General features: G+C 34.1%; 1 protein-coding gene across 1 annotated transcript in view; it reads left to right on the top strand.

Moving 5' to 3' along the window:
• ATRNL1 (attractin like 1) overlaps nt 1-12614 on the top strand; it is a 578692-nt gene that overhangs the window by 64181 nt on the left and 501897 nt on the right. Inside the window, exons 4-5 of the mRNA XM_036736548.1 lie at nt 3566-3694; nt 8043-8251. Coding sequence (XP_036592443.1) covers nt 3566-3694; nt 8043-8251 — 338 coding nt within the window. The remainder of the gene's footprint in view (nt 1-3565; nt 3695-8042; nt 8252-12614) is intronic.

Here is a 12614-nt window from a genome sequence, read left to right as displayed (position 1 = left end):
ATAGTTTTCTTGCTCTCAAGACTTACTCAGAATCCCATGAATCTGTAACTTAATTTTGATCAAAAATGATTATGTAGCTGGATCTTACTCATCAGACTTCACTTTCAGTGGTTGTTTCTCCGGTGGCAATTCCAAAAGAAAGTTTCGAAAAGTTTTTGATGGCAGTATCTTTGGAAGAATTGTATAACCATTCAAGGGAATGATGTGTTGTATTTGTTTTTAAAAATCATATCCTTAGGCATATTTTTATAATACCTTGGAACCATTGTGTATTAATTGTTTGCATTGTAATTGATAATTTTAATACCAAATTCTGTAAATTTTTCCTCTAGACAAGGTCTTGATGTCAAGAAGAATTGGGTTCTTTCTCTGCTCTGATATATTAAAGCTATATGATCATGGGCAAGCCATTTAACCTACATGTCCCTAGGCAATTCTCTAAGATTATAAATTGGCCAACCATTGCCAGTTTGTATTGGTGGAATGAATTTTCTCACTGGAAGTTCCCCATAACAGCACAGTCACAGATCCAGATGTTTATACATACACACCTATGTCTATATGACTTGATTATAGTTGCTTAGAGAAGTGATTAGAAATTACCACAATTAGAATGACTAAGAGAACCCAGAAACCATGTCAGTCAATAATAATTTATCCCCTAGTTAAATGGAGGTTCATGTAAGCCAAGGATAATACTAGCTTAGTGTAGAAGTTTATTTGTAAAACATCATGCAGGAATGTTAGAAGGTACTGCTTATAATATTCTGTCAAAAAGCAAAAGAAAACCTGCAGGAATCTCTTTGTGAGAATCTATCAAGTCAGGCTATCTGAGGGTATTTATAGATAAAACTGGAAGTCAGTTTTCATTACTTATGTAGTGTGATATAGTTGATAAAGAACTGGCCTTGGAGCCAAGAAGACCTGGATTCACATCCTCCCTCTGATATATAGAGGAGGGAAGGCATCAACATGTACACAGATAAGTCACTACAAATATATGCAAAACAAATACAAAGTAATTTTGGAGGTGAATGGTATGGAGTGGTAAGAACACTAATAATTTATGGGAGAGAGAGGGCAGTAATCACCTCATGTAGGAGATAACACTTGAGGGGAGCTAGGAATTATGAGAGGCAGAAGCTAGAGGGGAAGAGGCAAAGGGGATAGACAGTCTATGAAAACTCTGGGGCGTAGGAGATGAAACATAGAGTTAGAGCAGTTTGGTTGAAGCTTGGAGTGCGTAAGGGCAAGTAAAGTGAAAACCTAGAAAGAGAGGGTGGAACTGTATTGTTTTAAATGTCTAATAGAAAGAGTTTTAATTTTATCTTATCAGATATATAAAGCAGATCCTTGGGCAAGGGTATGTGACATTATCAGACTTGTGTTGGAGGAATATTAATTTGGCAGCTGTATGGAGAGCTATATTGGAGAGCAGAGAAACTGGAGGCAGAGACTAATTGGGAGGCTATCATAGTAGTTTAAGCAAGACATGATGAGGAACTCAATTAGGGGGATATCTGTGTGAGTGGAGAAAAAAGAATAGATATAAAAGGATGTTGTTAGTTAAGGAGAATATATTGTCTGAAGGAACCAGATGTGGTAGCAGTGATGGGAAAGGAGAACTCTATTTCAAGAGGTTGTAAGCATCCATGAGCCTGAATCTGGAAGGATGGTTGAGAACATGTGAATGGAGTTGTCAGGCCAATGGTCCAGTTCTGTGGTAGCCTTACACCAAAGAGAGAGGATAAATGTTTTTCCCTCGCCCTTGCCTGCTCATTATCATCTTGGATCCCCAGGGAAAACTCTCTTAGGTTTGGTTTTTGTTTAGGCTTCTAAAGGAATTAGGAGGCTCCTTTCTAGAAAAGTTCCTCACTGTACACAATAGTAGATAGTAAGTATAGGGCAGCTATTTATTTTCCCTACCACAAAATACATGCTTAAAACCTTAAAGACTCATAGGTATGCACTGACAAATACTTAAAATAATATTTAAACAGTAATTTATCACGCCTGCTTTACTTTCTCAGGAGATAGAAAAGACTCCTTGGAGACTTGAGGGATTACTGAACAGGTTTCATTTTCTTCTCAGTCTCAAATGTCCAAGCAGCATCTCATTCAGTGTCCAAGTGTTTTGGCCAGCTGAACATAGGTTCATCCTCTGGTTGAAGGTTATTTCCTCTTACAAAGGCGTAGCTGCAGGAAGCCTCCCGCTGAGCTACCAGCAACCTGGACCTTCCAATGGCCACAAACCTTTGGTAGTCTCCAGACTAGGAACATCCAGCTTAAGACTGTTCTTCAGGCACCTATCCTCAGGGAAAGAAAAGCAAAATAGGAGATGTAGCTAGAAAGCTAAGATCCAGCTTTCACTGTGATATAATTTCTTTAGCTACTGCTGAGAAGGAAGACAATCACTTTTACCATTTCCTCAGATAAAAGACACTTTTTAAACTGTATGTTACCAAAAGAGCAGGTGAAAGCTTGAGTTAATAGAGGAAGTTTCTACATCAATGAAATCATAAGTCTAGATCAAAGCAATAAAATCTCAACTTGGCATTCATTGTTGCAAGACAGTCCTTTTATTCTTCCCTGATTGAGTCTCTGATAATTTTTACAAAGGGGCTGTTCCAAACCTCCTCTTTTCTATTTGAACCTCCTAATGTGCGTCCCCTGCACTGTCTTCTTCAACAGAGCAACTTGTCTCCTACTAAGGCCAAGACAAGGCAACACACGTTTTTTAAGCATTTACTGTATCAGGCACTGTGATAAATGCTAGGCACATGCACACGCACACACACACACACAAAATGCAAAAACAAAAGCAGTCTCTGTCCTCAAAGAGCTTACATTCCAATGGAAAAGGTATGTGGAGGTGATGTACCTGCTGGAGGCATAGAAAGTCAGAAGCACAGCCTGGAGGAGAGAAGATTTAGGGAGGGATATCAAATCTATTTTCAAATATTTGAAAGTGTCATATGGAATACAGATTAGACTTATTCTTTTTACTTTGAGGGAAGAAATAGGATAGATAGAAACTCCAAAATCCATTAATTAGTGTAAGGTAGATTTTAGCTGAACTTAAAGAAATTTCTAACAATTAGAATTCTTCAAAAGTTTAAAATGCTTCCTCATATGGTAATGAGCTCACTGTTCTTGGGACCATTTATTAGGGTCTTACTGCAAATCCCATCCTTAATTGAAGTTGGGAACAGGAGAAGAAATACTGTAAGGACTTGTGGTGTCAGCAATATGGCTGGTAATACATTTTGCATGGGAGGAAGGGGAACTTAGCTATGCAAATCTGCATTTTGGTGGATAGATAGTAGTGCTATGGAAGAAGGACCAAACATCAGGTGGCAGTGGTTCAAGAAAGAATAAAGCATAAGAACTAAGATGATATGTAGTTGGTGGCCTGAGCAGTGTTCACATAACCTGTGTTGAATTGACCCTCCTTTTGCCTAGTGACTTTCACCTAATTACGTTGTAAATTTTTCTTTTTCAGGGATGTGTTAAAAATCACATGTATAATTTATACGATGGGTACTTTTTTTTGTCCCTTTTTTAGTGGCCTGATAGTCCCTGAAGTTCGGGGGAATGAAACAGTACCTGAAGTTGTTACTACATCTGGCTATGCACTGCTTCACTTTTTTAGTGATGCTGCATATAACCTAACTGGTTTCAACATTTTTTATTCGTAAGTATTTTCATTCAAACTCAGAATTATTGTTGTCATTTAGGAAGATTGATTTTTGGGGGATTATTATACCAATAACATCTCAGTGTCCTTGTCTAAGGCTATAAAATCAAAATAATTTACAACAGAGGACTAAGACAAGCCATGTTGTACCAGATATTTGATACTAATCTAGAGTAATAGATTAGTTACTGTTAAAATGCATAAATATTTTTAAACATTGAATAAGGATTCATATTTGAAAATCCTTCTGATGCCTCATTGTGGAAGAGAGGTGAACATGGGTTTTCAAAGCAGCAGTAGGAGTTCTGTAGAATTCTAGCAAGCCAGAAAGACTTTGAGTATGACCTCTGTGATAGTTGGATGTCTCTTTTCAAAATGCAACTTTAATCAAGATTCAAGAGGCTCATTACCAGGTCACCTGAATTCTGATGAATTTCCCCAGCTCCAGCACCTCTCAAAGAATGTATTCTACCTTTTAGAGGGGTTGACATCTGACTCTTTGGAAGGAGTGCCCCCACTGACAAAATATAAGCTCCTAAATGTGTAGAAGTATAGGAAAGGGTAAAGTTCCTGGGTGTGACTACAGAAGAAATACTGGATGGTGAGTGCCAAGAACTCACTGTGGAAAAGGACTGCTTCTTCTGTGCCTGTCTTGGGCAACTAGAGCAGTAGCCAGAAAATGTCACCAAGCATTACAGAGATGGTTAGAAAGGAACCTCTTCATTTGCCTTAAGCCCCATCCCTAGGGCTTAGAATAGATAAAGTACCACAGGATGAGCTTGAGCAAGGAATAATAATAAACTTGATCCAGGCCAGCTATTGTTTCTAATGATTTAGTACAGAAATGGGAGCATTATTGTACCCTGATGGTTTGACAGTGTGAATAGACCTTATCCTGCCCTTAAGAAATTTTACTCACCTGAGCAGAAGCAGGCCAATTAAGTCATATAAGATGTTAATAATAAGAGTTCATTGTGATAAAATTTATTTCTAATGTTTTCAATGTTGTAAACCTTATAGCAGTCTCAGCAAAAAATAAAGAGGAAATCCTAGATAATCTGTGAAACCACATAATCAGAAGTTTTTGCACATAAAAAGTGTACTGTCTAGCACAGAGTAAACATCCATTAAATGTTTGTTGACTGACATTAATGAAACATTTTATTCTCCTCCCTTCAATTTCTGTACTGTGGTCATACATACATATAAAATGTTTTACTTATTTAGTTGTCAATGTATGTGCTTTTCTAGTTGCTATTTCTTTGATTTGTATGACTTGTTTTCCATGTTTATGTTCCACATATTGTTATTTTTAATGTAACAATAATAGTCTATTATGTTATGTAATAATTTGTTTACTCATTCCATTGAACATATGGATATAAAGGTTATTTTCACCTTTTTGATGTTGCACATAGAAGGGCCACTGATATTTTTGTACATGTAAGTATATTTTTCATTTTTAATTGCACTTTCAGAATATAGTCCTTATCACTGGATCAAGGAGTGTTACCAGTTTTGTAATTTTTGTGGTAAAGTATATTGCCAGATTTTACTCCAAAGAGATTGTATCTATTTATAGTTCTACCCACAATTCATGCTGTTTTCCTTGTAGCCCTGCCAATATCTAATTTTCTCTTTTAACCACTTTTGTTATACCTAATGTGTGTAATTTGGCACTTCAGATTTGTTTAAATTTGTAGTTCTCTGATTATTAGAGAGTTTTAACACTTATAAATAATTCTTTATAATTTGTGTTTCTTTTCCCATAAATTTTTCTTCATGTCATTTGGCCATTGAGGGGAGGAGAAGGGATTAGGAAAAGAAAGAAGCATTTTTTCTAGTACCTACTACATGCTGGACTAAGCCCTTTACAAGCATCATCTCATTTGATCCTCACTACAATCTAGTAATATTGATACTGTTATTATTCCCATTCTCAGGTGACCCTGAGCAGTTGGTTAGTATCTTAATGCCAGATTTTACCTTGAGTCTTCTTGACTCCAGGCCCAGTGCTCTATTTACTGTGCTACCAAGTTTAACTTAAATGAAGTTAAATTAAATGAGTTATTTAAAAATTTTTTCATCAGTTAGTGATTTTGGAAACCACACTTTTATTAGGTATATTTATGGCAATTCATGCTCCCCCCTTGCAATGCCATGACTTTTATTTTGGTTATATATTTTTTGTTATGCAGAATTAAAATTTTATATGGTCCTTGTTATCTTCAATAAACAGATAAAATTTGCTTCTGTTCTACAATTAAGATAAATATATTATTCCTTTCTATATATCTGCATAATATATATAAAATGATATTTATGTCAATGGTCCAATAAAAACTTCCTTTTAAAGTTTTAAATAAAATTGTATATGTATAATATACTGCCTGTTTGTACTCCAAAAGATGGTATCTCTTTGTAGTTCCTTCAATACTGATGTTATTTATATCAGCTCCCCAGGTTGAAGGGTGACTTAAAATCATATCTAAGTACTTTATTAAGTCAACATAACTCTAGCTAAAAGGTGTGGTGATGAGCCAGTTATGTGTACAGTTAGCTCCCTTATTGTCTGAATACAGAGCATTGTATATACATTGTCACAATTTGTTCTTCCTTTCTTCTTCCACACTATCTCTGTCATCCCTCATAGATATACTACTCAGTTTTTTTTTACAGTTGCAGTTTATACAACCTCACACACAAATCACTAGAGTCTAAACTCCATTGTCTTGGTAGCCATCCTGTGGTGTTTGCACATTGACTTTAACCCATTCCTAGTTTATACTCAGTGCGTCTTGGATACTGCTGATCCTATGTTTCTCTGGGCACTTGGGGCTATTTCTTCCATAGTATCTTTTATATAGGTATTTGGTTATATATCAGTTTCTAAGATAAGGATCCTATTCTCTTCCCCATAGTCTCCCCTTATTTCTTAAAGATAATATGTTTTAAAGTCCTAAATCCTGAATGTAAAATTAGCTAAGTACATTCCCTTAAAGGACTTTCTTCCTTCCGTCCTGAGCCTTGATTACTGGGTCTCTTCTTGGTAGAGCCTTTGACCATTTTTTAAAAAAAAAATTCTTTAACCATCGTAAAAATGTAAATATGAAAATTCTTACACAATGTGACTTATTACATAGATTTAGGCATATGAGTAAAATTTTCCCAAGATATGAGTCCATTTCACTCCTCTGCCCCCAAACTTTCAATGGCCCTCTAATGCTCCCAGAATAAAATACAAACGCCCCTCACAACCTTTATTATACTTTCCTTTTCAGTCTTATTTTGTAAACATCTGACACACACTCTTGTCTCTGTGTCTTCAGACAAGCTGTCTCCTATTCCTAGAACATTATATTTTCTTATTTCTATCTCTCAGAATTTAGATCTTTTTTCAAGAATCAGCTGAGGTGTCACTTTTTTATGAAGCCTTTGCTGGTCCACCAGTTCTTTCCTTCTTCCTGTTGACTTGTGTTTACTTCTCTGTGTGGGTATTGTATCCCACCAGTAGAGTGGTAGAATTAAAACTCCTTTAGGGGAGACATTATTTTATTTTTTTCTTTGCTTCCCCTATATTTAGCATAATGGATTACACATACTAGCATACTAGGTATTTAATATATTTATTGAATTGAATTTAATTTGTTGAAATTGTTTTATAAAATATGCCAGAAACATTTATTATCTACAGTGTACTCTTCTAGGGCGTGTGTGTGTGTGTGTGTGTGTGTGTGTTAGAGAAAAGGGAGAGAGGAAAGGGGAAGAAAGAGGGGAAGATGAAGGGGGGAGAGGAGGGAGAGGGAGAAAATTGGATTAGAAGAATTAGAAAAAAATCAGAATGTGTGTTCCTTACCCTTAAGTTTGCAATCCAGGAAGCAAAAATAGATACATGATTTTTCATGATTACCAAGTATTTGTTACATGCTTATTATGTGCCATGCACTGCGCTAAGGTCTGGAGATAGGAAGAAATAGTGAAAATAATTGTTGACCCAAAGAAAGTTTCATTCTAATGGGAAAACATGTACATAAGTAGGCATAAAGATACACATAGAGTAGATAGAAGATAGACTTAGAGAGGAAGAGGCTAGCAGCTGAGGGGGCTTGAAAAGTTGGCATTTGAGCTGCCTTAAAATGACTCAAATAATATATTAATAATTAGAATAGTATAGTGATGAAAGGATTAAGGACTGAAGCAGTAATCTAGGCCCATGACTCATGACTTATCTAGCAATTGTAAGATTTTCAAACATTCCACAAAATAATTTTCAATAAAAATCTTGACCCCTGCTTTAAAAATGTGATTTTGAATGTTTGCTGTCATTTATTTATTTATTTTACAGAATTAATTCCTGTCCTAACAATTGCTCTGGGCATGGGAAATGCACAACCAGTGTTTCCATTCCAAGTCGGGTATATTGTGAGTGTGACAAATATTGGAAAGGTGAAGCATGTGATATCCCTTACTGTAAAGCTAATTGTGGCAGTCCAGATCATGGCTACTGTGATCTAACAGGAGAAAAATTATGTGTCTGCAATGATAGCTGGCAAGGTAAGTTGTAAAATATGATTGTTTTTAAAGTGGCAATTATTAATGTTTCCATTAGACTAAAAGAGACTTCTACATTTATTTTTTCCTTTAAAATATAATACTCTGGTTTGGATTTCTGATTCTCATGTATTTGCCATGATTCTTCAGAATAAAAATAAATAAAAATGAGAAAAGATCATTTTTTTCTTTCTCCCATCATTTATTGGTAAGTTTTTAAAATGTTCAACGGTAATTTAGCCATAAAAGCACAATAGTGCTAATTTGGTTAAAAGTAAATACCTTGTAGAATAAATTTCTAAAAATGAATACTCAATGGGTAAAATGTGTTAAGTATATTTCTTAAGCAAGGGTGACCTCTTGTGGATTCTTTGAAAATCAACTTAACTACAAAGTTGGAAGAGAATTTTTAGTTATTTTGTAAATAGCTAGCATCTGAGACCATTAGTTTTTGATATTACATATAATTTTAGCTCAACATTTTTATTTAGTATAGTTTATTGATACCTTTTATCTTATATACCACAGTTTCCAATATCCTATCACCTCCAAGTTTTCCCTTGTAATAAATAAAAACAGTTAAGGAAAACAATCTGATATAGGGTCTATGTCTGAAAACATGTTCAACAGTCTGCTCCTATGCTCTTCCACCTGTCTAACAAGAGGTGCTTCATCATCTGTTCCCTGGAACCTTGGAGTCCTGGAGTATCAGTCGTTGCATTTAATCTGAATTCAGCTCCCTTTAAATGATGTTTTTGTTTATATCATTGTAAATATTGTTATCCTGGTTCTGTTTGTTTCATCTTTTTTATATATTATCCCATTTTCCCCTGAATTTGTCACATATTTTGTTTCTTATTCCATTCCATTCTACATTTTGTTTATTAATTCCCCAATCAATGGATACCCATTTTGTTTCTAGTTTTTTTTTGTTACCACAGAAAGTTATGCATATTTGGCATATTATGAATTATGAATATTTATGTATATGTGACTTTTTCTTCTGTCTTTAATCTCATTTTCATGTATGTATATATATATACACAAATATATGCATATATTCCAATAGTGTATATCATTAGCTCGAAGGTTGTAAATAATTTACTTTTTTTCTCATTCCAAATTATTTTCCAGACTAGTGAGATCAATTCACTGGCTTAGATTTTAAGGTGTGAATAACATGAATTATCTCCCTTCAGAGCTATATTGCAGCTCAAGAGACTTCTAGAAATAATACAACATAGAAATTCAATTAATGGGGAGAATCTTTACTCAAGAATAAGGTGATCAATAAAGTCATTATTTTTATAGGGTAATTCACAAAACACCAGTGATTCCTGTTCAGCCATCTCCAGCATCCGCCTGTAGTTGTATGCTTTTCTTTTTATGGTATATTTATTCCAGTTGATTCTCTCTTATACTGATGAGTCCACTGTTACAACATTAGAATTGATAAAGTTAGGAAGATCTATTGTTTCAGTCTTTTTTTATAAATTAATGAAGCCTCTTATCTAACTCAAACTCATGTCACCTTTTAAAGAAAAGATTGAGGAAGCTGGGAAGAATAGAAAATATTTTCTCATTGTTTTGAAATGTATGTGAATATTTAAAATAGAAATATTAACTTTTCACTGGTTAATTTCTTAATAGATACAAATTTTTCTCTAAGACTATATTTGGGTAAATTGCTATGTTTACAGATTTTCTTAAAACAAATATAGTCTTGAGTATTATTTACCTCTAGTTCTAGTCTTGTCTTGAAAGTGAAATAGCTATATATATATATATAAATGAAATTCATATATATGTGTAATATACCTACATATAAATGCACAATACCTATTAATATATACATATTATAGTGGTGTTTTTCCAATTTGAACAAATGGTTATTTCACTGTATTTATTTTGTTGAAAGCAGGCAGACGTTTTAAGACATTCTCCATGAACTGTCATGTTTCATCTCTGTTTTTGCCCTCATTTCTTCTAGTTGTTCATTGATATATTTTATTTTCCTGTGGTGTATAATGTAGTTGTTGTCTTAAGAGGCTGCCATTGTTTACTGGTCACTTTACATTGTGGTATTTTCATCCTTGCCTCTAGTGCCTAAAATAACTAAATTCATTTAGCTGCTCTAATATACTTGCTGGGAGGCAGACATGGCAAAGCTGATTTTGCTATGTTGCTGTAGAAGTAATAATAGCAATAGGTAGCTATTATATTTTCCTTTGATGTTTTGGCATATATTTCATAACAAATAAGGTTTTCTTACCTGCTTAATTAACATGGCTTGTGACATTGCGAAAGCATTGTGAATTTTAATTTTGATTTATTCTTTTATTTAATTGTTACAGATAGAATTTTGTTTATATTGAATTCAGTTGTTCCTGACTCCAGGCCCAGCAATCTACCTACTGTGCCACCTAGTTGTCTGGTATTAGCTATAATTGAATGATAGATAGGGAATTTGTTACTAAAGTCAAAACCAAAACATGGTTAATGTTAGTGTAGCACCTATCTCACAACATTGTTATGAGATAATATAGAATGTAAATGAGATAATGTAGGTAAAGCACTTTGTAATTTTTAAAGTGCTTTGTTTAAGGAGATCAGTACTTTTTGCCATCTGGTAGCACATATTTTCTGTTGTAGAGAATGGTCTTATCATGCCATCTCACAAGAATTGTCCAAGAGGAAAAAATGAACTGAAAGTTCAATGATACGCAAACTGATCCAGCATAATGCATCAGAGATGATGCAGACCAGGCTTTTAACCTTAACCTTTTAACTTGTTTTAAAAATTTTTAATAATTATTTCATCCTTTATAATCTTAGGATTTTTTTTCTCATTTAAAAACAGTATTTGGAGAAGGAATTCATAGGCTTCAACAGACTGCCCAAAAGGTCTATGACTAAGAAGGTTAAGAACCCTCTGCTTTAGGCAATTATCTTCTTTCAGAGAGAACACTTGGACTTTCCCATAGATATAAGAAACCATTCTATTTTTGTAAAGTCTCCAGAGAACGTGATTCTATGGTTTTCTAAGGTGGACTTTCCAGGGTTTTAAGAGCATCACACTATCTAGATGTTTTTCCTTAATGGTTTATGTTAAAATTGTTTTGTCCTTTTACTTTATGGTACTGAAGAATAAATGGCCACCATACTGTGTGTCCTTTATTTGAAAGCTTTTATGAAATTTAATTACCTAGCTGTGATTGGCTAGGCTCCTTTAAGAGAATATCATCTCATAATTCCTACAGTCTCACTTATACTTACGTGTGCCATTAATAACTTGTGTTTAAACTATGTCGCTGTAACTTCTTGTAATCTTATTATCTAATATGATTTCTAAATTTATTTTTCTGGCCTGTGATCAACACATTCATTGAATGGGCATTTAGTAAGCATCTGCTAAGTGCTAGTGATCAAAAGATAAAAATGAAACAGTCGCTGCCCTCAGGAAACTTGCATTATATTAGGGGGAGAAATGGGGAGTGGAAAGGTATGTACACAGGAAAATTAAACTCAAAACGTATAAAATAATTTCTAGTGGGAAATTCCTCTGTGGTCTGTTTTATAAAAAGAAAGAATTTCACTTCATTTGGCTTTTTTCTGATCTCTGTTTTACTACCATCATTTTGAATTTTAATTATATCTTCTGAGGTCTTGATATTCATATCCCTTCAAGCTTTACAGATTTAATAAGCATTCTCTCTAGTTCATTATCCTGGTCAGTGATGAAAAATTTAAGCAATAATTAGCCTAAGATGAAACTTGTGCCTGGAGAGGCAATGTGGTGTAGGGAATAGAGTGCTAAACTTGGAGTCAGAATGATCACAAACAATTCACTTAAATTTTTGGAGTCTCCGTTTTTCATCTGTAGAACAGGATAACAGTAACTGTAGAACTTATCTCACAGTGTTACTTGTGAGGCTTAAATGGGTTAATGTATATAAAGTGCTTTGTGAACCTTAAAGCCTTACATTAATTTCAGCTAATTTTACCATGTTGACCCTTGATAGCAAGTAAATGCAACTAAAAGTTGTTTGATCAAAATAGAATATAATGGTGATTATATTAGACAAGACACAATCAGAAATAAGTGCTATACTTAAGATCATTTACATTTATATTTTCCTCATCTGCTAGGTATAACATTGCTATAAAAGGTTATTAGAGGTTATTTGATTCTTTGCAAAGCCATATCAATTATTTTTTCATGGTGTTTACAATTGAAGATTGATGAATTTCTAGGCATTAAAATTTTGCTGGACAGGAAAAGCTTATAGTTTTGTAATTTACTGGCCAACACTTTCCTTTTTTGACTTTAATTAGTTATTATAGTAAAAATAGCTGACATTTATAT

Source organism: Trichosurus vulpecula, chromosome 8 (genome assembly GCF_011100635.1).
Source record: "Trichosurus vulpecula isolate mTriVul1 chromosome 8, mTriVul1.pri, whole genome shotgun sequence".
Lineage (NCBI taxonomy): Eukaryota > Metazoa > Chordata > Mammalia > Diprotodontia > Phalangeridae > Trichosurus > Trichosurus vulpecula.
The sequence above is the reverse complement of the archived record's forward strand: the minus strand, read 5'-3'. Positions and strand labels throughout refer to the sequence as shown.